The following is a 26,022-nucleotide window of genomic DNA, read 5'->3' as shown; positions in this document are numbered from 1 at the left end:
ATCATGATAATTTTCTGGTAAAAAAGTGGGGTTGCAAAAACATGTTTGCACCCCTATTTTGAAAGTGGGGGTGCAGCTTCTCCATTTGCTCCATTGGTCAGGCACCTATGCTGGTAGCTGTACCTCAATCTCCAGGCTCATACAGTTGCGGTGGAGTACAGTTAGCTAGTTAGCGAGCTGCTAAGGCATAGCTAGCCAGTCAGTCCTACATACACTGTAGTTGGCTTAGCCTAGCATTAGCCTCAATGACCAAGATACTAGCATTCAGTGGTGGAGTTAGCCAAAGACCTTGTATTGCCTCCTCAAGTCCTGCACTGTTTCTCTTTCATCCTCTAAGCTTCTAATGGGTATTTCCAACACAAACACTCGGTGAACAGTGATGATGACCTCATCCTTACTCATCCCTCTCTGCTGTGTGTGTGTGTGTCCGTGTCCTTGTCCGTGTCGGTGTGGTCGTTGCCCAGTCCCTTTCCTGCCTGGGACTCGAACACGCAGGTGTATTTATTATTCTTCCCTGTGGCAGTCATTGTGCCAGGGCATGCCTGCGCTTCTGCAGGATTTAAAACAATAAATACACATTTCCCTCCATGGAGAGAATTACTTTAACACATAAATACCTCTTCAGAGTGGATTAGGAACAGGCCTTTTACTGTGAGATAACAGCCAGTTTCCTTGCATTTGGAACATCTTACATTTACGTCATTTAGCAGACGCTCTTATCCAGAGCGACTTACAGGAGCAATTAGGGTTAAGTGCCTTGCTCAAGGGCACATCGACAGATTTTTCACCTAGTCGGCTCGGGGATTAGAACCAGGGACCTTTCGGTTACTGGCACAACGCTCTTAACCACTAAGCTACTGGTCACCCCCTTCTTCTTTGATTGTAACACATTTATGTTCAGCCTCTTTTTAAACTGTGAAACTGCACTGTGACAACCAGAACCAAACAGAGGTATTTTCATCAACCCCTTTCAAACTCTTAAACTGACATGTTCCTTGGTTTTAATAGCTTATATACAGGACATTACTACATGGCTTAATTAGTACTGTGTGTATTGTACTCTCCTTCACTCTCTGTGATCATAGGTTGAGGTGGGTGGTCTGTGGATCAGTCGAGAAGGGGTGGGGGTGTACTTTCATTCCATTGCCTTTTTTATATTAAGTGTTAATCCCACCAGTTACCTTGGTAACTTTCTGCCCCCCACCCCTCCACTCCCATGCCCCCTGGCTGGGCAGACCCAGCAGGGCCAGTCCAGTCTGCCTGGTACAGTAATTACAGGAAGGACCTCTGCTCTAATCGTCCAGTGAATGGGTCTGGAATGTCGATTTGATGTCTTTGTGTAAGTGCTCTTTCAGAACGAGTCACTCGTTGCTTCACCCATTTCATTTCTAATCTGAAAGAAAGAAGAAAGCTACTTTGTTTTCCCATGCAGAGCTGTGAGGAGCTCTGTTAGCCTGGGCACCTGTACACCTGCATGCTACAGTACATTACTGTCTGGGAAGCTAGAGCATGGTGCAGGCATCAGGATGTCTGTATGAGGATGCATCCCAGATGGCACCCTATTCCCTATATAGTGCACTACTTCTGACTCCTACAGCATTACATGGAGCTTCCTAGGCCCAGGGGTAAGGGTCCATGGGGGCTATAGATGAAGCAGGAACAGGGAGTCAGAGAGGCTAGTTGTGTAATGCTGAAAGGGTGGGGCATCCTCTCCCTGGCCATCTCCCCTGGAGCTCCAAAGCTCCACCTCTCCTCTCCTCTCCACACACACACACACACACACACACACACACACACACACACACTCTCTCCTGCTGTCCATTTGACGCCAGATTATTTCAGCCCAAGAGCTGAGGCTGCAGAGAGAGGGAGAGAGACGTGTGTGTGTGTGTGTGTGGAGGGAGTGGTGTTGGGGTCTAATACCCTCAGTCTGCCCCCCTCAGAGTGAGTATTGTTGGGGCTCTGTCACCCCCGCTGACTTCATGGGGGCAGCAGGAGGGGTAGTCTCAATACATTTCCTGGAAAGACAAAATCATTTTGGGCTTAAAGTTAACAAATTAAGTTTTGAATTAAAGTTGTTTTTGAGTGAGGGACCTAGAGGAATCTAACGAGGAGTCAGCGTTTTTTCCACCACTGACTTCCTCATTAGTTGTGTAATGTGTGTGAGCCCAGTCAGCAGGAGCATGTGTGTGAGCCCAGTCAGTGGTAAAGCAAAACAATAATCCATTTGTTGTTATTATTAATATGTTATTATTATGTTGTCAACTTCATTGTTTATTGGATAGCTTTTTTTACAGTGGCTCCAGATGCTTTGGTCTGTAATGTTACATAAAGCTTACATCAAGGTTTTCCCAGCATAGACTTGGTGAGATCTCTGGGCTCCCATTGCCTTGCCCTCCTCACCCCGGGTCGATAAGAGTTTAGAGATGCCATTCGATTGTTTTTCTCATTGAGCTTTTTCGCTCTGCATTGTTGATTTCATAAGACTTTGCTTCAGTGCATATTTTCACTTCCAAGTATTGTTCCCTGGTGGACTAGTTGTTTAGTTGGGACAAACAGTACATGATGACAGACCTGAACATGCTGTTTCTGCTGAGTCAGGCCAGGAGCAGTACCAGGTGGACAGACAGGGCTGTGGTCTGTAACTGATTACACAGGATGTCTCCCAAATGGTATCCTATTCCCTTTATAGTGCACTACTTTTGACCAGAGCCCATAGGGAATAGGGTGCCATTTGGGTAACAGCCACAGAGTGTGGGACTGTTTAGCTACAAATACCATTATGGTCTGTGGCCATTTGTACTCGTACTGTAGCTAAGTGTAATGTATTGGAGTGGGACTTAACTCAGCTGTGTGTTTGTGGCTGTTTTTCTACTGGTTTGTGGCTATGATAGTCATACTCTATTGTGGATGTTTTCTTACTGGGTTTACGTTGTGGTGATGTTTATGAGTAAACCATATGAAAATATTATTGTATTGTGTTATTTGCTGGTGTAACCCCTTGTAATAAGGGGTTTGTAGTGAGAAACAGGTGTATTGCTTCTGTTAGTGTAGTTGGAGGCCTACATGACCTTAATGACTCAATGTTCCCCCCTATATTAAATATAGAAGATATGCTAAAGGAACTAAAGTATTTTGTATTGTATGGTTGCATATTGCATATAGGGCTCTGGGCAGAAGTTGTGCACTATATAGGGAATAGGGTGCCATTTGGGACACAACCATTGTTTTCAAACTTCTCATATCCACTGCCTCCATAATACCCCATAAAGTAAGAATGTCTCTCCCCACCCTTATCGTTTATTACCCCCAAGGGGAATTTTTCCACCTCCTCCGCTTCACTAGCCTTCACTAACACACAGTCATATTAGATAACACGTATCAAAACAAATTAAGCCTTTAAATCAGAGGCGCTCACTTTTCTAATTAATACTGAGGAAGAGCCCTTTGTGCCATTGTTACCAGAGACCTGACCTGCCAACTCAAACACAGCAAGAGAGAGAGAGTGAGAGGGGGGGGGGGGGTCAGAGAGGGAGAGAGAGGCAGAGAAACAGACAGAAGGAGAGGCAGAGAGAGAAAGACAAAGAGCGCGAGGCGGAGGGTCAAAGAATGGCCCCCATATTCCCTTTCTCTCTGCCAATTACAACACAGGACTATAATCAGCAGGCTAGCTAGACAGTAAGGAGAGAGGATGGTGTAAGAGCATGGTCAAGATGTTGTCACTGGCCTACACACAATATCCCATAATGTCAAAGTGGAATTATGTTTTTAGGAAGTTTTACAAATTAATTAAAAATGAAAAGTTGAAATGTCTTGAGTCAAGAAGTATTCAATCCCGCTGTTATGGCAAGCCTTAATAAGTTCAGGAGTACACATTTGCTAAACAAGTCACATAATAAGTTGCATGGACTGACTCTGTGCAATAATAGTTATTTTTTTATCACTACCTCATCTCTGTACCCCACGCATACAATTATCTGTAAGGTCCCTCAGACAAGCACTGAATTTCAAACACAGATTCAACCACAAAGACCAGGTAGGTTTTCCAGTGCCTCGCAAAGAAGGCACCGATTGATAGATGGGTAAAAAAAAGCAGACATTGAATATCCTGTTGAGCATGGTAAAGTTATTAATTACACTTTGGATGGTGTATCAATACACCCAGTCACTACACAGATACAGGCGTCCTTCCTAACCCAGTTGACGGAGAGGAAGGAAACCGCTCAGTGATTTCACCATTAGGCCAATGGTGACCTTAAAACTATTAGAGTTTAATGGCTGTGATGGGAGAAAACTGAGGATGGATCAACAACATTGGAGTTACACCACAATACTAACCTAAATGGAAAGAAGGACGCCTGTACAGAATAACAATATTCCAAACATGCATCCTGTTTGCAATAAGGCATTAAAGTAAAACTGCAAAAAATGTGGCAAAGAAATGTACTTTATGTCCTAAATACAAAGCGTTACGTTTGGGGCAAATCCAACACAACACATCATGCTATGGGTATGGTTGCATCATGTTATGGGTATGCTTGTCATTGACAAGGACTAGGGAGTTTTTTAGGATAAAAAGAAATGGAAAACGTGGTTCAGTCTGCTTTCCAACAGGCACTGAGAGACAAATTCACCTTTCAGCAGGACAATAACCTAAAACACAAGGCCAGAAATACACTGGAGTTGCTTACCAAGATGACATTGATTGTTCCTGAGTGGCCTAATTACAGTTTTTACTTACAGTACCAGTCAAAAGTTTGGACACACCTACTCATTCCAGTTTTTTTTTTTTTTTTTTACTATTTTCTACATTGTATAATAATAATGAAGACATCAACACTATGAAATAACACATATGGAATCATGTAGTAACCAAAAAAGTGTTAAAGAAATCAAAATATATTTAATTTTTGAGATTCTTCAAAGTAGCCACCCTTTGCCTTGATGACAGCGTTGCACACTTGGCATTCTCTCAACCAGCTTCACAAGGTAGTCACCTGGAATGCATTTAAATTAAAAGGTGTGCCTTGTTAAAAGTTAATTTGTGGAATGTCTTTCCTTCTTAATGCGTTTGAGCCATTTTGTTGTGTTCTGACAAGGTAGGGGTGGTATACAGAAGATAGCCCTATTTGGTAAAATACCAAGTCCATATAATGGCAAGAACAGCTCAAATAAGCAAAGCGAAACGACAGTCCATCATTACTTTAAGACATGAAGGTCAGTCAATCCGGAAAATGTCATCAAGTGCAGTTGCAAAAACCATCAAGCGCTATGATGAAACTTGCTTTCATGAGGACCGCCACAGGAAAGGAAGACCTAGAGTTACCTCTGCTACTAGTCACTTTAGTAATGTTTACATATTTTTGCTTTACTCATCTCATATGTATATACTGTATTCTATTCTACTGTAATTTAGTCTATTCCACTCCGACATTGCTCGTCCTAATATTTATATATTTCTTAATTCCATTCTTTTACTTTTAGATTGTGTGTATTGTTGTGAATTGTTAGATATTACTGCACTGTTGGAGCTAGAAACACAAGCGTTTCGCTACACCCGCATGTGTATGTGACCAATACAATTTGATTTGATTTGCAGAGGATAAGTTCATTAGAGTTAACTGCACCTCAGATTGCAGCCCAAATAAATGCTTCACAGAGTTCAAGTAACCGACACATCTCAACATCAACTGTTCAGAGGAGACTGCGTGAATCAGGCCTTTCTGGTCGAATTGCTGCAAAGAAACCACTACTAAAGGACACCAATAAGAAGAAGAGACTTGCTTGGGCCAAGAAACACGATCAATGGACATTAGACCGGTGGAAATCTGTTCTTTGGTCTGATGAGTCCAAATTTGAGATTTTTTTGTTCCAACCGCCATGTCTTTGTGAGACGCCGAGTAGGTGAACGGATGATCTACGCATGTGTGGTTCCCACCGTGAAGCATGGCTGTTACTTCTTTGACCGAGAAGGAGAGTGATGGAGTGGTGCATCAGATGACCTGGCCTCCACAATCACCCGACCTCAACCCAATTGAGATGGTTTGGGATGAGTTGGACCGCAGAGTGAAGGAAAAGCAGCCAACAAGTGCTCAGCATATGTGGGAACTCCTTCAAGGTTTGGAAAAGCATTCCAGGTGAAGCTGGTTGAGAGAATGCCAAGAGTGTGCAAAGTTGTCACCAAGGCAAAGGGTGGCTACTTTGAATTATCTCAAATCTAAACTATATTTTGATTTGTTTAACACAGTTTTGGTTACTACATGATTCCATATGTGTTATTTCATAGTTTTGATGTCTTCACTATTATTCTACAATGTAGAAAATACTAAAAATAAAGAAAAACCCTTGAATGAGTAGGTGTGTCCAAACCTTTGTCTGGTACTGTAAATCGGCTTGAAAGTCTATGGCAAGACTTGAAAATGGCTGTCTAGCAATGATCAACAACCAACTTGACAGAGCTTGAAGAATTGTAAAAATAATAATGTGCAAATATTGTACAATCCAGGTCTGCAAAGCTCTTAGAGACTTACCCAGAAAGACTCTTAGCTGTAATCGCTGCCAAATGTAATTCGAACATGTATTGACTCAGGGGTGTGAATACTAATGTAAATGAGATATTTTTGTATTTCATTTTCAATACATTTGCTAAAATTTCTAAAGACATGTTTTCACTTTGTCATTATGGGGTACTGTGTGTAGATGGATGAGAAAAAAATATATGTAATCCATTTTGAATTCAGGCTGTAACACAACAAAATGTGTAATACGTCAAGGGGTATGAATACTTTCTGAAGGCACTGTATATATTTATTTGTATTTTTTATTGTTGGACATGAGACTGTGAAAACACCAGCAAATCAGCTCCAAGTGATTTTAATTTAGGAAATCTGTTCCAAAGTATTCCCACGTATAATAGAGCGATATACACTGAGTGTACAAAATATTAGGAACACCTTCCAAATATTGAGTTGCACCCCCTTTTGCCCTCAGAACAGCCTCAATTTGTCGGGGCATGGACTAGAAAGCGTTCCACAGGGATGTTGGCCTATGTTGACTCCAATGCTTCCCACTGTTGTCAAGTTCGCTGGATGTCCTTTGGATGGTGGACCATTCTTGATACAGGCGGGAAACTGTTGAGCGTGAAAAACCCAGCAGCGGTGCAGTTCTGGACACACTCAAACCGGTGTGCCTGGCACATACTACCATACCCCGTTCAAAGGCACTTACATTTTATTTTCTTGCCCATTCATCCTCTGAATGGCACACATACACAATCCATATCTCAATTATCTCAAGGCTTAAAATTCCTTCTTTAACCTGTCTCCTCCCTTTCATCTACACTGATTTAAAGTGGATGTAACAGGTGACATCAATAAGGGATCATAGCTTTCACCTGGTCAGTCTATGTAATGGAAAGAGCAGGTGTTCCTAATGTTTTGTACACTCAGTGTATGTGATCGTATACAAATGTAAGCAAGGTTTGAAATTGTTATGTTTTAGTCAAATATTATATCTGTTTGCAGTCAATTTGCGGTCTACAAATTACTTGTAATTATGTTCCGGCCCCCTGACAATCTGCTCAAGAAAAAATCGGGCCGCGGCTGAATCTAGTTGATGATCCTGCTTTAAAGTGTGAAGATTCAAGATTAATAAATAGGATAAAAACTAGAATTGACTTGGCATCGGTTGTGTGTGCTATATTTGTCTAATTTAGACGTATTTAGACCAGGCAGTGGTATAAACACCTCATCACCCCTGAAGCTGGTGATTACAGGTGTGGTTGGTTAAGTCAGGCTGCTGTAAATAGATGTGGTGAGTGTAAATTCCAGGTGAATCCAGGTAAATAGTTATTAGGTTTAGCAGGTTGGATTCCATGACTAAACATTCTGTTTTTAGGCCAGTTCCTAACTTGAGATGCGACTCCAGCCCTCTCATAAATCTCCCACTGATATCACTCCCTGTGTTATGATAATTGGTTGTTGAGTGTATTGTTGGTCGCTGCGGTCTACAAATTACTTGTAATTATGTTCCGGCCCCCTGACAATCTGCTCAAGAAAAAATCGGCCCGCGGCTGAATCTAGTTGATGATCCTGCTTTAAAGTGTGAAGATTCAAGATTAATAAATAGGATAAAAACTAGAATTGACTTGGCATCGGTTGTGTGTGGTATATTTGTCTAATTTAGACGTATTTAGACCAGGCAGTGGTATAAACACCTCATCACCCCTGAAGCTGGTGATTACAGGTGTGGTTGGTTAAGTCAGGCTGCTGTAAATAGATGTGGTGAGTGTAAATTCCAGGTGAATCCAGGTAAATAGTTATTAGGTTTAGCAGGTTGGATTCCATGACTAAACATTCTGTTTTTAGGCCAGTTCCTAACTTGAGATGCGACTCCAGCCCTCTCGTAAATCTCCCACTGATATCACTCCCTGTGTTATGATAATTGGTTGTTGAGTGTATTGTTGGTCGCTGTGGCTTTGCAGGAGGCTACTTCTGTATCCCTTCCATCTCTTATACATTCAAAAACATGTTTTTCTGCATGTTTCTTCATTTTACTCATAACTGTGTATTTACATAACCAGTTTTGTTTGTTACTTTTTTCCTGCTGTTGTGTGTAATCTGTTTATTTTCCCCTCTGTGTCATGTTCCCCAAAACTCCCAGTCTTACCCCAACAAACTGACGCTTGACCGTTCTGTGTGGGAACTTGCATGTGTGTGTTATTAATGTGTGTGCGATAGGGAGAGGGTCTGGTCTGGTCCTGTGCCACGCTCTCCTCCGGGTTCCGTAAGTCTGTTTGTTTTCAGATGTGGTCCTTAACAATACCCTCCACTCCCCACACAGACCCTATCACACACACACTCTGCTATGAGCGAGCTGAGAAAACAACCCACAGCCATAACAGGAGCTGGAACAGTGGCCTGCTCTATAGGAAAAAAGTGCTCTCACATCCTGGGCTCCTGCCTCTCTCCATACTGTCCTTTATAGATTACATGAAAGTCCCCAAAATGTCCGGAAAACAACACTTTATGCAACACTCATGCATTGTTAATTCAATTTTGCTCTTGAGAAAACAGAGAGAAATACACCTTTGATGTATAAAATAATAAATATTTCCATCTGTCCCCTAGATACTGGTGAAGAAAGGCCTTTGTGTTGTTGCTTCACTGCTGGGGGTTGAACAAAGGAGGGGGGAGAACTTTCCTTATGACTCTGTTAGACACTGAGGGGTGGCCAGTCCCCTTCTGGCTGTGCCGGGTGGAGATTATAACAGTACATTTTTCAAATAATAATCACAGTGGTTGTAGAGGTTGCAACAGGTCAGTACATCAGGAGTAAATGTCACTTGGCTTTTCATAGCCGGGCATTTAGAGGTTGAAATAGCGGTTGAAATAGCAGGTGCGGTAGAAAGAGAGAGTTGAAAACAGCAGGTCTGGGACAAGGTAGCACGTCCGGTGAACAGGTCAGGGTTCCATAGCCGCAGGCAGAAGAGTTGAAACTGGAGCAGCAGCACGACCAGGTGGACTGGGGACAGCAAGGAGTCATCAGACTAGGTAGTCCTGAGGCATGGTCCTAGGGCTCAGGTCCTCCGGGAGGGGAGGGAGGAAGAGCGAGAGAATTAGAGGGACCATACTTAAATTCACACAGGACACCAGATAAGACAGGAGAATAACACCAGATATAACAGACTGACCCTAGCCCCCCGGCACATAGACTATTGCAGCATAGATACTGGAGACTGAGACAGGGAGGGTCGGGAGACACTTTGGCCCCGTCCGACGATACCCCCGGACAGGGCCAACCAGGCAGGATATAACCCCACCCACTTTGCCAAAGCACAGCCCCCACACCACCATAGGGATATCAACAGACCACCAACCTACTACCCTGAGACAAGGCTGAGTATAGCCCACAAAGATCTCCTCCACTGCACGAGCCTGAGGGGGCGACAAACCGGACAGGAAGATCATATCAGTGACTCAACCCACTAAAGTGACGCACCCCTCCTAGGGACGGCATGGAAAGCACCAGTAAGCCAGTGACTCAGCCCCCGTAATAGGGTCAGAGGCAGAGAATCCCAATGGAGAGACGGGAACCGGCCAGGCAGAGACAGCAAGGGCGGTTTGTCGCTCTAGTGCCTTTCCGTTCACCTTCGCACCCCTGGGCCAGACTACACTCAATCATAGGACCTACTGTAGAGATGAGTCTTCAGTAAATAATGAAAGGTTGAGACCATTCCATAAAAATGTAGCTCTATAGGAGAAAGCCCTGCCTCCAGCTGTTTGCTTAGAAATTCTAGGGACAATAAGGAGGCCTGCGTCTTGTGACCGTAGCGTACGTTTAGGTATGTACGGCAGGACCAAATCGGAGAGATAGGGAGGAGCAAGCCCATGTAATGCTTTGTAGGTTAGCCTTAACAGGTCAGTCTATTATATCTAGAGAGGATAGCACTTGAGTAATATGATCCAATTTATGGGTTCTAGTCAAGATTCTAGCAGCCGTGTTTAGCACTAACTGAAGTTTATTTAGTGCTTTATCTGGGTAGCTGGAGAGTAGTGCATTGCAGTAGTCTAATCTAGAAGTGACAAAAGCATGGATTAGCTTTTCTGCGTCATTTTTGGACAAAATGTTTCTGATTTTTGCAATGTTACAAAGATGGAAAGAAGCTGTCCTTGAAATATTATTGATATGTTCGTCAAAAGAGAGATCAGGGTCCAGAGTAACGCCGAGGTCCTTCAGTTTCTTTTTTTTTAGACTACTGTACAACTATCAAGATTAATTGTCAGATCCAACAGAAGATCTCATTGTTTCTTGGGACACTAGAACTAGCATCTCTGTTTTGTCAGAGTTTAAAAGTTAAAAAAATTCCGCCATCCACTTCCTTATGTCTGAAACACAGGCTTCCAGGGTAGGCAATTTTGGGGCTTCACCATGTTTCATCGACGTGTACAGCTGTGTGTCGTCCGCATAGCAATGAAAGTTAACATTGTGTTTCCGAATGACATCACCAAGAGGTAAAATATATAGTGAAAACAATAGTGATCCAAAAACGGAACCTTGAGGAACACCGAAACGTACAATTGATTTGTCAGAGGACAAACCGTCCACAGAGACAAACTGATATCTTTCCGACAGATAAGATCTAAACCAGGCAAGAACTTGTCCGCGTAGGCCAATTAAGGTTTCCAATCACTCCAAAAGAATGTTGTTATCGATGGTTTCAAAAGCAGCATTAAGGTCTAGGAGCACGAGGACAGATGCAGTGCCTTGGTCTGACGTCATTAAAATATAATTTACCACCTTCACAAGTGCAGTCTCAGTGCTATGATGGGGTCTAAAAGCAGACTGAAGCGTTTCGTATACATTATTTGTCTTCAGGAAGGCAGTGAGTTGCTGCACAACAGCTTTTTCCCAAAAAATTGAGAGGAATGTGAGATTCTATATAGGCCGATAGTTTTTTACATTTTCTTAATGTAAGAAGAGGGAGAGCGAAATGGCGTGTCCAGAATCCCACTCCTGTCATGGAGGCTGGGCCATGTCTGAAACAGTGACACAGAAGAGAGGAGAGCGAGAACAGAGGGAAGAGAGGCCTGACTAGCAGACAGACAGCAGTGACAGTCTCATTATGTTGCAGAGGGAGCATGTTAATGTCCTACTGTGGGATTGATTGGCTCTCAGCCCAACATGACAGCCATCCAAAATGGCAGACTGCCTGGTTCAGATGAGAGGGATTGCTGCTGGGTTGGGGCGGCTCCGGCCTCCGGGTACAGGTTGTCCTTGGGCACAGATTGCAAAACTGACCATAGATCAGCGCCTAGGGACAACTTCTTCCTTGGGGAAGCGGATGGGGATTGACCTGAGGAAGTGTGAGAGGTCAGAAGGTCACGTCGGGGTTGTGACTCTGTGTGTTTCTGTATTCGTAGATCCTGGATGAGATTGCAGAGCATGGCATCAGGATCTACCAACTGCCAGACGCTGACTCAGATGAGGATGAAGAGTTCAAGGAGCAGACACGAATACTCAAGGTACGACACACACTGAAAGTCTACCTCCCAAATGGCACCCTACTCCCTATATAATCCACAACTTTTGACCAGAGTTCTAAGGGCCCTAGTCAAAACAAAGTAGTGCACTATAAAGGGAATTTGGGACGTAAGAATACTAACACCAACTAAGAGAAAGAAACTCAAGGAGAAACACCACTACTGAAAGGGACTGGGAGTGACATAGAACCACTCTTGTTATGTAATTTCTCTCTTAACCACTGGGTTTTAGCATGGGTGAGAGTCATACTATTGAAACTAACCCGTTGGTCTTTTGAATGGGCTAGCTTTATGTCAAACATGAAGATCCGGTCATTTTTCCTTACTCTAGTACACGTGTCAAACTCATTCCATGGTTGGCCGAGTGTCTGTGGATTTTTGTTCCTCCCTTGTACTTGATTGATTAATTAAGGTCACTGATTAGTAAAGAACTCCCCTCACCTTGTTGTCGAGGTCTTAATTGAAAGGAAAAAAACTAAAAGCAGCAGACACTAGGCCCTGCATGGAATGAGTTTGACACCCCTGCTCTAGTAGATTCCACTCCTCATCTTCAATAACCATCAATCTCCTGTTCTCTTCTCCACCTATCTCTCCTTCCCTGATCCCTATATCTCTACATCCCTCTGTTTTCACACTCCACCCATCTCTGTATCCTCTTTCTCTCCCCTTGTCTTCCTTTCCCTTGCATCCATGTCTCTCTACTCCTCCCCCTCTGTCTCCCTCTATCAGGCGAGCATTCCGTTTGCTGTGATTGGTTCAAACCAGCTGATTGAGGTGAAAGGAAAGAAGATCAGAGGTCGTCTCTACCCCTGGGGGGTCGTAGAGGTGGAGAACCCCGATCACAACGACTTCCTCAAACTACGCACCATGCTTGTGTAAGTAACCACGACAACGCAATGCAACTTTTGTTAACAAACCAATTAATCAAATGTAAGAAAAGCTAGCCTTTAACAGCTCTACTACTACTTAGAGTAAATGTAATAGTAATCTATGCATGCTCTTATCCCATACTTCCCTTGGATATGTATTACTATACTGCCACCTAGTGGTTGAATAGAGAACTCCAAGTCTGTCCACCTGTTGCTTAGTCTAGTAGTCTAGTCTAGTGGCTGTTATGGGGATTTGCACAAGCCGAATAGTGATATTGAAATGTGTGATGGTTGTCTGTTTCCAGCACCCACATGCAGGACCTCCAGGAGGTCACTCAGGACCTGCACTATGAGAACTTCCGCTCAGAGAGACTGAAGAGAGCTGGCAGGTCAGTCTCCTGTCTGCAGTGTGTTTCTCACACACACACACACACACAAACACACACACACACTCTATCTGGGCTGAGACTACTTAGACAATCTACAGTACGGTAGTTAATGTTCCCTTATACGTTCCCTACAGAGCTGGGGAGGAGGATGTGATGGACAAAGACCAGATTCTCCTGCAGAAGGAGGCTGAGGTGAGTAGCTACTGCAGCACTGGATGCTCTCATAGTGTTAACTAGGTCCTAGGTAATAAATGAAGGGCAATGGCGTTAGTCTCTACCAGGGATGAAAGTAGATTTAATTTCTTCCTGGTAAGGGACCTCCTATGTGAAAACATTTTATGGGCCTAATCATAGAATTACATAGAATCCCTATTAATTCAATAGGATCTCTGTGGGCCTAGTCGTACAGATTTGTCATTTAACTTTTAAAATGTATGACCTTTTATTGTGGCATAAACACAACCAGTCTTGATGTTGTCATCTGATTGTCAAACAATCACTTCAAAGGGCTCCTTTAGGGGAGAGTGGGGTAAGTTGAGCGATTTAAAAAAAATTATTCAGCATCAACTCCGTCAAGGGAATATAGTATTCTTTCTAACAAAGATATCTACATATATTTCAGGATGTTGTGTATCCCTGGAAATAATCAGAATTCATGTCAACATTACAGTTTAGAAAACATAGCTTGTACAAAAAAAGTGGTCTCTTGGCACAACTTACCCAGGTTAAGCCGCCTACAAATTTCTGTACGGAATGAAATATTACCACTACCTTTTTAAAACCATGTCTATCTTTATTTCCCAAACAATCACAATCGCTTTTTTGTCTTTTAACCATTTTAAGCATATTTTAAACAGGCTTAACACCTAACAAACACTTTGTCCTTTTTTAAACACTCATAACATAGGCCAGGGCCTGTTTTTACTTCAAATCCCAGCGATGATGCCTTGCAAGAAAACACTTCAATTTGCTCAACTTGCCATTGACTCAACATTTTGACTAAATTAGCACACACAGCTACAAAGATGCACTTTCATGCTAGGTTTAGGACCTCATATTAAATATTATAGAGACCCCAACTGATGTATAGAACAATCTTAAAATGATCTACTTAAATATTTGGTCAAATTATACATTTTGTGTATGGTTTCCTAGAAACAAGGGGGGCTCAACTTACTCCTTTGGCTTAACTTACCCCACTCTCCCATACTAGGCTACCTGAGCATGTTCATCCACTCGCAACATATTTCCAGCCTCCAAACTTGGAGAATGGAAAGAGAGATCTGTTATACAAAACAACAAAAAGTGTAATAACATTCAGCTATTGTCATTAGGCGTCCACTGCTGTCTGCGCGCGTCTGTGTCGGCCACTCATCTCTGCCTTGGCAAAATATCAGTGTTCGCATCAAACCACATCGCATTTTGGAGCGTATACCACCCATTTTCAAGACAATTTGCACATTTTTCATGCCTCTGACATGGTAATGATAAATAATGGTGTAATAGCCTACAGTTTTCTTGGCATTTCATTTTAATTATTGTGATAATCTGATGTTTTACCGGTATGGCGTACCCCCACTATTTATTTTGCTGGGACCGTACTGGCTTACTTTCACCCCTGGCCTCTACCCTTTTTGGCCATCTTGGTTTACATTGTTTACATTCTAAACTGTGGAGCCAGTAATTTGTCAGAAAATAATAAATGACCCTCTTCTTCCTGATTGCCTCTGATTGGCCTGTTTGTATTCCCATGGTGATGTATAGAGAGATCAGGGTGAGGTGGGGTTGGGTGCAATTAGAGTTGTTAGTAAACATGTACAGCGCCTTCGGAAAGTATTCAGACCCCTTGACTTTTTCCACATTTTATGACGTTACAGCCTTATTATAAAATGTATTAAATAAATCAAAATCCTCAGTAATCTACACACAATACCCCATAATGACAAAGCGAAAACAGGTTTTTAGATTTTTTAGCAAATGTATAACAAATAAAAAACATATACCTTATTTACGTAAGTATTCAGACCCTTTTCTATGAGACTCGAAATTGAGCTCAGGTGCATCCTGTTTCCATTGATCATCCTTGAGATGTTTATACAACTTGATTGGAGTACACCTGTGGTAAATTCAATTGATTGGACATGATTTGGAAAGGCACACACCTGTCTATGTAAGGTCCTACAGTTGACAGTGCATGTCAGAGAAAAAAACAAGCCATAAGGTCGAAGGAATTGTCCTTAGAGCTCCAAGACAGGATTGTGTTGAGGCACAGATCTGGGAAGTGTACCAAAAAATGTGTTGCAGCATTGAAGGTTCCCAAGAACACAGTGGCCTCCATCGTTCTTAAATTGAAGAAGTTTGGAACCACCAAGACTCTTCCTAGAGCTGGCCGCCCAGCCAAACTGAGCAATCGGGGGAGAAAGGCCTTGGTCAGGGAGGTGACCAAGAACCCGATGGTCACACTGACAGAGCTCTAGAGTTCCTCTGTGGAGATGGGAGAACCTTCCAGAAGGACAACCATCTCTGCAGCACTCCACCAATCAGGCCTTTATGGTAGAGTGGCCAGACGGAAGCCACTCCTCAGTAAAAGGCACATGACAGCCTGCTTGTAGTTTGCCAACAGGCACCTAAAGACTCTCAGACCATGAGAAACCAGATTCTCTGGTCTGATGAAACCAGATTCAACTCTTTGGCCTGAATGCAAAGCATCATGTCTGGTGGAAACATGGCACCATCCCTACGGTGAAGCATGGTGGTGGCAGCATCATGCTGTGGGTATGTTTTTCAGCGACAAGGGACTGGGAGACTAGTCAGGATCGAGGGAAAGATGAACGGAGCAAAGTACAGAGAGATCCTTGATGAAAACCTGCTCCAGAGCGCTCAGGACCTCAGACTAGGGCGAAGGTTCACCTTCCAACAGGACAATGACCCTAAGCACACAGCCAAGACAAGGCAGGTGTGGCTTCGGAACAAGCCTCTGAATGTCCTTGAGTGGCCCAGCCAGAGCCCGGACTTGAACCCGATCGAACATCTCTGGAGAGACCTGAAAATAGCTGTGCAGCAACGCTCCCCTTCCAACCTGACAGAGCTTGAGAGGATCTGCAGAGAAGAATGGGAGAAACTCCACAAATACAGGTGTGCCAAGCTTGTAGCTTCATACCCAAGAAGACTTGAGGCTGTAATCGCTGCCAAAGGTGCTTCAACAAAGTACTGAGTAAAGGGTCTGAATACTGATGTAAATGTGATATTTCATTTTTTTTTTTTTAATAAATTAACAACAATTTCTAAAAACCTGTTTTTGCTTTGTCATTATGGGGTATTGTGTGTAGATTGATGAGGAACATAAAAAAAAGGCTGTAACGTAACAAAATGTGGAAAAGGTCAAGGGGTCTGAATACTTTCCGAAGGCACTGTATGTCTGGACAGGATATTACATAATATCTGACTTCCTGTCCAGTTAAGTGGTGGGAATAAGCCAAGCCAGGCCAGGCGACGTATAGAGTATTGTATACAGGGTGTATACTGGCTGGGCTGCTGGTGGGTGCTGTGTCCTTATGTAAGATCAGTTTGGTTTTGTATAGGGTTGAATGGCGGGAACCCGGTTACTGAAATTTACCGGGATTTACCACCCAAAACCACTCCCTTTTCCTGGGATAAATAAATGCGAGAAACTGGTAAATTATAATAAATTATTTATATGAACAGCATGGCGTGAAATGGTACTGTTAAATGTTTATTTATGTATTTTTTATTTAACCTTTATTTAACTAGGCAAGTCAGTTAAGAACAAATTCTTATTTACAATGGCGGCCTACACCGCCAAACCCGGACGACGCTGGGCCAATTGTGCGCCGCCCTATGGGACTCCCAATCACGGCCGGTTGTGATACAGCCTGGAATCGAACCAGGGGGTCTGTAGTGACGCCTCAAGCACTGAGATGCAGGTGCCCTAGACCGCTGCGCCACTCGGGAGCCCATACATGCAATGTCTAAATCTGGCTTCTCTACGGCCTTCTCTCTGCTCTCTGCATGATGAATCATCAAAGCTCAGGGTGGGGACAGAAAGCCCATCTCAGTATGGAGCGCAGTTCACAATGCATGTAGACCTACAGTGGGGGAAAAAAGTATTTAGTCAGCCACCAATTGTGCAAGTTCTCCCACTTAAAAAGATGAGAGAGGCCTGTCATTTTCATCATAGGTACACGTCAACTATGACAGACAAATTGAGAAGAAAAAAATCCAGAAAATCACATTGTAGGATTTTTAATGAATTTATTTGCAAATTATGGTGGAAAATAAGTATTTGGTCACCTACAAACAAGCAAGATTTCTGGCTCTCACAGACCTGTAACTTCTTCTTTAAGAGGCTCCTCTGTCCTCCACTCGTTACCTGTATTAATGGCACCTGTTTGAACTTGTTATCAGTATAAAAGACACCTGTCCACAACCTCAAACAGTCACACTCCAAACTCCACTATGGCCAAGACCAAAGAGCTGTCAAAGGACACCAGAAACAAATTTGTAGACCTGCACCAGGCTGGGAAGACTGAATCTGCAATAGGTAAGCAGCTTGGTTTGAAGAAATCAACTGTGGGAGCAATTATTAGGAAATGGAAGACATACAAGACCACTGATAATCTCCCTCGATCTGGGGCTCCACGCAAGATCTCACCCCGTGGGGTCAAAATGATCACAAGAACGGTGAGCAAAAATCCCAGAACCACACGGGGGGGACCTAGTGAATGACCTGCAGAGAGCTGGGACCAAAGTAACAAAGCCTACCATGAGTAACACACTACGCCGCCAGGGACTCAAATCCTGCAGTGCGAGACGTGTCCCCCTGCTTAAGCCAGTACATGTCCAGGCCCGTCTGAAGTTTGCTAGAGTGCATTTGGATGATCCAGAAGAGGATTGGGAGAATGTCATATGGTCAGATGAAACCAAAATATAACTTTTTGGTAAAAACTCAACTCGTCGTGTTTGGAGGACAAAGAATGCTGAGTTGCATCCAAAGAACACCATACCTACTGTGAAGCATGGGGGTGGAAACATCATGCTTTGGGGCTGTTTTTCTGCAAAGGGACCAGGACGACTGATCCGTGTAAAGGAAAGAATGAATGGGGCCATGTATCGTGAGATTTTGAGTGAAAACCTCCTTCCATCAGCAAGGGCATTGAAGATGAAACGTGGCTGGGTCTTTCAGCATGACAATGATCCCAAACACCCCGCCCGGGCAACGAAGGAGAGGCTTCGTAAAAAGCATTTCAAGGTCCTGGAGTGGCCTAGCCAGTCTCCAGATCTCAACCCCATAGAAAATCTTTGGAGGGAGTTGAAAGTCCGTGTTGCCCAGCGACAGCCCCAAAACATCACTGCTCTAGAGGAGATCTGCATGGAGGAATGGGCCAAAATACCAGCAACAGTGTGTGAAAACCTTGTGAAGACTTACAGAAAACGTTTGACCTGTGTCATTGCCAACAAAGGGTATATAACAAAGTATTGAGAAACTTTTGTTATTGACCAAATACTTATTTTCCACCATAATTTGCAAATAAATTCATTAAAATCCTACAATGTGATTTTCTGGATTTTTTTTTCTCATTTTGTCTGTCATAGTTGATGTACATTTACATTTACATTTTAGTCATTTAGCAGACGCTCTTAACCAGAGCGACTTACAGGAGCAATTAGGGTTAAGTGCCTTGCTCAAGGGCACATTAACGTCATTTAGCAGACGCTCTTAGCCAGAGCGACTCACAAATTGGTGCGTTCACCCTATAGCCAGTGGGATAACCACTTTACAATTTGGGGGGGGGGGGGGGGGGGGGGGGGTTAGAAGGAATACTTTATCCTATCCCAGGTATTCCTTAAAGAGGTGGGGTTTCAAATGTCTCCGGAAGGTGGTGAGTGACTCCGCTGTCCTGGCGTCGTGAGGGAGCTTGTTCCACCATTGGGGTGCCAGAGCAGCGAACAGTTTTGACTGGGCTGAGCGGGAGCTATGCTTCCGCAGAGGAAGGGGAGCCAGCAGGCCAGAGGTGGATGAACGCAATGTCCTCGTTTGGGTGTAGGGACTGATCAGAGCCTGAAGGTACAGAGGTGCCGTTCCCCTCACTGCTCCATAGGCAAGCACCATGGTCTTGTAGCGGATGCGAGCTTCAACTGGAAGCCAGTGGAGTGTGCGGAGGAGGGGGGTGACGTGAGAGAACTTGGGAAGGTTGAACACCAGACGGGCTGCGGCATTCTGGATGAGTTGTAGGGGTTTAATGGCACAGGCAGGGAGCCCAGCCAACAGCGAGTTGCAGTAGTCCAGACGGGAGATGACAAGTGCCTGGACCAGGACCTGCGCCGCTTCCTGTGTAAGGCAGGGTCGCACTCTCCGAATGTTGTAGAGCATGAACCTGCAGGAGCGGGTCACTGCCTTGATGTTGGCGGAGAACGACAGGGTGTTGTCCAGGGTCACGCCTAGGCTCTTCGCACTCTGGGAGGAGGACACAGCGGAGTTGTCAACCGTGATGGCGAGATCATGGAACGGGCAGTCCTTCCCCGGGAGGAAGAGCAGCTCCGTCTTGCCAGGGTTCAGCTTGAGGTGGTGATCCGTCATCCATACTGATATGTCTGCCAGACATGCAGAGATGCGATTCGCCACCTGGTTATCAGAAGGGGGAAAGGAGAAGATTAGTTGTGTATCGTCAGCGTAGCAATGATAGGAAAGGCCATGTGAGGATATGACAGAGCCAAGTGACTTGGTGTATAGGGAGAAAAGGAGAGGGCCCAGAACCGATCCCTGGGGGACACCAGTGGTGAGAGCACGTGGTGCGGAGACAGCTTCCCGCCACGCCACTTGGTAGGAGCGACCGGTCAGGTAGGACGCAATCCAGGAGTGAGCCGCGCCGGAGATGCCCATCTCGGAGAGGGTGGAGAGGAGGATCTGATGGTTCACAGTATCAAAGGCAGCAGACAGGTCTAGAAGGACAAGAGCAGAGGAGAGAGAGTTAGCTTTAGCAGTGCGGAGAGTCTCCGTGACACAGAGAAGAGCAGTCTCAGTTGAATGACCAGTCCTGAAACCTGATTGGTTTGGATCAAGAAGGTCATTCTGAGAGAGATAGCAAGAGAGTTGGCTAAAGACGGCACGCTCAATAGTTTTGGAAAGAAAAGAAAGAAGGGATACTGGTCTGTAGTTGTTGACATCAGTGGGGTCGAGTGTTGGTTTTTTGAGAAGGGGAGTAACTCTCGCTCTCTTGAAGACGGAAGGGACATGGCCAGCGGTCAAGGATGAGTTGATCAGCGAGGTGAGGTAGGGGAGAAGGTCACCGGAGATGGTCTGGAGAAGGGAGGAGGGGATGGGGTCAAGCGGGCAGGTTGTTGGGCGGCCTGCAGTCACAAGTCGCAGGATTTTATCTGGAGAGAGAGTTACTGTGCCTATGATGAAAATTACAGGCCTCTCTCATCTTTTTAAGTGGGAGAACTTGCACAATTGGTGGCTGACTAAATACTTTTTTTCCCCACTGTATCATCTCATCATGGTAACTTTTTTTATTGTGACAGGTAGGCCTGCATTTGCTGCAGCATAGTCTATGCTACAGCGTCTAATTTGCCCATCTCCATCTGGCTTTCGTGGGTCCCCTTATTTTTTTATTGTAAAGAAATATAGATATTTTTTGCAGCTGCAGAGTTTTAAAACAGCCTGTCGCTCGAATATCGTTGCTTTAAATCTCTCTCTCCATCAGCTCCATGCAAATTGCATCCAAAATAGATGTTCTAGATTGATATATAGCCCTAACCAACCTCTTTCAGGAAATAAATTCAATGCATAATTAGTTTGTATTTAGCTAATTAATGATGGGTTATGCATGATAAGCTTCTAACTTATAGCCTCTGTCTCTTGCGCAATACCCACGCACCTGTGCTCCGCTGGCTTCTCTCCTTAAAAAACACTCATCAACTCTTGGAGTCCCATGCAGGAAAAGCTAGACTAGAGTAGGTTGCTGGACATTATTTTTTTAGGATTTGTTATACCAACAGACTATTCGAAGAGGGACGCAAGCTCTTGTTTGCTGAATGTTAAATACAGCAGCCAATAGAACTCACTGGTAGATTGAAAGAAGAGCGAATGCGCGATGGCGTTAGGCTATAGTAGTTATTTATTCAGACCCATAACCATTAAATCTTTGTGAATAGAAGTGAAAGCCTTCTGCATCTAATTCTAGTCCTATATTATTCAAGGATGTCATTAGAATGATGAAGATAAGGACAACAAAACGTATTTCATTTAACTGTTGAAAGCGAGGAAGGAATGAAGCAACAATAGAGAGAGAAAGAGGAGGTAGGCTAATAACATTAGGGGAAATATTATGAAAGGTATATATGCGTCAGCCTACTAATTATACAAATAGGCCCTATTATATTTCAAAATTCTAATCAAATTCACTAGCCTATACTTGTAACTATGTAGGCCGCATGTGCAGCACCAGAATCACATGTTCTCTCCGTGCTTTATCATGGTTTGAACGATGTGCGTAATTACAGTCCATATAATACAGTATAATACAATACAGTACAGTAATACAGTTCACACTAATAAAGATTAGCCTACTGGAGCTAGTTTCATTTATTTACCCAAGAGAGGATATATGTAGCCTGGCAAAAGTAAACCCAGCACAGTACACAAACTAATTTGGGGTTGTTTATTCTGTCAAAGCTTAAATTTAAAATAGGATAATGTAGGAGGGAAATGCACTTTACCATAAAGTAAAGTTCAGTCTAAATCACAATAAAGTGAAATAAAAAAGTGCATAAAAACAATCTGAATACAATAAGTACAAAGTATAATGCATAAATGGTAGTGGCTCTGCTTTAAACACACTGTGCACGCGATACCCTAACCCCACATGGAACAGTAGATCCTCATCTCACCCATACAGCAGCTTCAAATAATGTTATCAACTTCAACATGGTTCTGAGAGCACTGGTATTCAGCTAGCAAGAGGCTAACATCCTCATGTCAATCCATCTAAAGTAACGCTGGACCCACGATGGATTTCAACAGCTCTCCAGTGTAATTGCTTGCTCTCACTCTTACACACTGAGCATGCACAATCCCATAACTGCTTGCACACATTATTTATGGATATCTTAAAGGGACAGTGCCATCTAATGGATCAAATGAATACTGCTAGCTACATCTATGGGCTTTTATGTTTTTCTGTCGTGCATTATGTGCAGTAGCCTATATCATATATGTTTTGGATAACAGCACAATCATTTGGGCTTTTCTGGGCTTGGGCTCATTAAATGTATTTCATGTATGGCTCAGGTAGCATCAGGCTTGAATTTTCGATCAAAGCTCTAATCATATCCAGGCCTATTTATATGCTTTATAATGCTTTTGAATGACACTTCCGGCTTTGCGGGAAATACCAGGTTACCCGGGAGGAAAGTGATTTATTCTCGGGATGGAACATTTGTAAAATACCACAAATATTCAACCCTAGTTTTGTACACTATGTGTATAAAGTTTATGTTCAATAACTGATGTTATTTTTGGTATTTTTATCAAGAGGTTTTCAGTCAAACAGAAAAATATTATTTAGACATTCGAACATTGTTTGCTGAATTCAGAAGACCCTTAAAGTGTTTGTACTTGTATATAGGGGTGTAGTTATTAACACTAATCCCAAATTGGGGATGTAACCCTTTAGGCAGAGTCACAGACCCACATTCCTATAGCAAAGCAGCTTGGGATACCAGATCAGTTTAGCAAAGTGTTACGTTTGATCGCATTCCTTCAGTTTGCAACACACAGGGTTCTATAGAGTACAATCCTGATTTAGTGTAGATTTAAATATGAATGTAAATCTATTATTCAGTCACACGCCACTACCCAAGTGTGAAAATGAGTAGGTGTCCATTTGACCCCAATTGGGTGAAGTCAAATCACCCACTTGAAGTCCTATCCACGACCACTAGATGGAGATAGAAAAAAATTGATTTGTGGCTCATTGTATTATCTTTTTACAATGGATACAATTTGTCATGTTTGGAAAGGCTGATAGCCTCTGGTATTTGTTTTACTCAACTATCTCTTTCCCTCTTTCTGTCTGTTTCCTTCACTTCTCTCTTTAGCTGAGGCGTATGCAGGAGATGATTTCCCAGATGCAGGCACAGATGAAGATGAAGGGAGACGAGTGAAAAGAGAGGGATTGAAAGAGGGAGTGGGCGAAGAGATGCATCTGCATCTCCATCATGGACGTACTGCTGGACACACACATCACCCCCTATCCCTCAGTGTGTCAGTCAATCAATCAAGCAATCAACCAACCAATTGGAAGTTCTCCTCACTAACCTCATTTTAATGATAAAATCTTCAATATGGCCTCTATTTCACCATGGTACTGAGATCCACTGATCTGCGAGTCTGTGTTTTGGGAACTGTTACTCACGTTGTAACACGTTTCATACTGAGGTATGTTTGTCCGGAGTGTTATCCTTTATTGTGTAATGTTATGATATGGGTTATGATATAATGTTAAGGCATACTGTAAAGACAATAATTCCATGTTCTCCCAATAGGTGACTAAAGATGATGTCTATTTGTTTTCATCAGTACTAGTATTCTGTCTCATGTACAATGTAGATCTTGCATTGATAACAGTACTAATACATCTCAGTAATTAGACAACAATAAGACTTCAGTGTTTATGAAATATTAGGGGAATGTTTTGAGTATCTTCAAGTGGCTATCAGAAGTTGAAACAATAGCAAAGCTTTCACCCCACCATTGTTACGGTAAAAAGCTAGGGGATAGGACTGGAGAAATGTAACCACTCAAATTCAAAGACAGAGCTATGGATGCAAGGACTGACCATCCATTATATAAAAATAATAGTTTTAACCATGTTTTTTGGCTATACCGTGTTTACATTTACTTTGTTTACAAACATTGGAGTAAAAAAAAGTTATATTTTGGTTTCTGATGGGGTATGACAGTTGAGCTTTGCTCATGAGGAATTTATAAGTCCAAAAATGGCAGTAGCAACTGCTGATTGCACCTTTAAGGGAAGGTTTGTTGAGGGCTGGATGTTGTGTTTGTGCCATTTGCAACCTGTCTTTGTCTTCACATTTGGAGCACAGCTGAGGATGTCAGTCCAAGCTGTAGGTGTAGTAATAAGAGTGACCCTCAGGTGGCGCTGTAGTCTGTTCAACAGCACAACACATGGAAAATAACTATAAGGGTAATATAGGCATGTGTGGAAGTATCCCACAGTCTCACATCACATTTGGTCTATATTATAAAATATGTATGTTTTTTTTTGTATTTTTTTAGTCATTTAGCAGACTTATCCAGAGCAACTGAGTGAGTGCATACATTTTTTATTTTTCATACTGGCCCCCCGTGGGAATCGAACCCACAACCCTGGCGTCGCAAACGCCATGCTCTACCAACTGAGCTACATCCCTGCCGGCCATTCCCTCCCCTACCCTGGGCCAATTGTGCGCTGCCCCATGGGTCTCCCGGTCGCAGTCGGCTACGACAGAGCCTGGATTCGAACCAGGATCTCTAGTGGCACAGCTACTCGGGAGAGTAACTTAACTTTGTCTGTAACTTAACTTTGTCTGTGCCTCTGTTGTATTGGATGGAGACCAGTGGAGGCTGGAGGGAGGAGCTATAGGAGGACGGGCTCATTGTAATGGCTGGAATGGAATTAATGGAACTGAGTCAAACATGGTTTCCATATGTTTGATGTGTTTGATATAGTTCCATTTATTCCATTCCAGCCATTACAATGAGCCCATCCTCCTATAGCTCCTCCCACCAGCCTCCACCGATGGAGACAGTTTGCCTTGGTCTCTCTGGGTCAGTCTCCTCAGACAAGGTTTTACTGAGCTGAATTCCTCACCATGTAATCTTATAACTCAAGTATCAACAGCAGAAGGCTGTTGGTGGTGTTATTATAGAGGGAATATTTGTCCTTGTGTTTGAGGAATGCTCTGAAATGACTTGATAGCTAAAATATATATGTGTCAAATGGGTGGACATACTGTATGGAATAGATGTTGGTGCATTCAAGATGCAACTGATGAAATGCTTGTTAAGTGATCATGTTAATTCAAGTGTTTTCAAACCATGCACAACCATGTGTTGGTTAATATGCTTTTTGTATCTCCTAAGACGTGCACTAAAAAACCTTACATCACCTTTTGTCTTTATTAGTTACATTACACCATGAGCAGTCTTAGTGTAGATATCTGTGTGTTTTTGTTTATTTGGTCATGTTCTTTTGGGTTTTCCTAAAGGGGGTTTTCATTTTATCACAATGATTTACTGTATGCACAGACGTTACTCTTCTGATATTGGCTAGCTCCATGGAACTTACAGTATTGAACAGAATTCCATTCTCTGAATTCCTAACTATATTCTGATTCACTATGTCTGCCAGCCCACTTTCTAGGCTACTGACTGTCATACAGTGAACACACTAACGCCTCTCTGTGTTCAGCAACAGATTTGTATATGTGAACCCTGGAGGCAATAACCAAGTCTTTCCCAAACTCGGTCCTGGGGACCCCAAGGGGTGCATGTTTTGGTTTTTGCCCTAGCACTACACAGCTGATTTAAATAATCAACTCATCAAGCTTTAATTATTTGAATCAGCTTTGTAGTGCTAGGGCAAAAAACAAAACGTGCACTCCTTAGGACTTAATTTGGGAAACTGTATTAACCTAACT

The 26,022-nt window shown here is 43.1% G+C and overlaps 1 protein-coding gene across 2 annotated transcripts in view; it reads left to right on the top strand.

Annotated features, from left to right (window-relative positions):
• Positions 1-25,492, top strand: part of LOC311141564 (septin-2-like) — a 58,878-nt gene extending 33,386 nt beyond the window's left edge. Inside the window, exons 8-13 of one of the 2 annotated variants that reach the window (XR_014614231.1) lie at positions 11,922-12,023; positions 12,771-12,916; positions 13,216-13,299; positions 13,434-13,491; positions 23,419-24,075; positions 25,113-25,492. Coding sequence is in view for 1 of the 2 variants with exons in the window: in XM_084176931.1 (XP_084033057.1) it covers positions 11,922-12,023; positions 12,771-12,916; positions 13,216-13,299; positions 13,434-13,491; positions 23,419-23,484 (456 nt within the window). In the remaining variant the exon portion in view is untranslated. Of the gene's footprint in view, positions 1-11,921; positions 12,024-12,770; positions 12,917-13,215; positions 13,300-13,433; positions 13,492-23,418; positions 24,400-25,112 lie in introns of those variants that run through there. The other variant, XM_084176931.1, reaches the window with a different exon arrangement.
• The last annotated feature ends 530 nt before the right edge of the window (positions 25,493-26,022 follow it).

Source organism: Coregonus lavaretus (assembly GCF_964263955.1).
Source record: "Coregonus lavaretus genome assembly, chromosome: 14".
NCBI classification, from domain to species: Eukaryota; Metazoa; Chordata; class Actinopteri; order Salmoniformes; family Salmonidae; genus Coregonus; species Coregonus lavaretus.
This window is presented reverse-complemented; position numbering and strand designations above follow the sequence as displayed.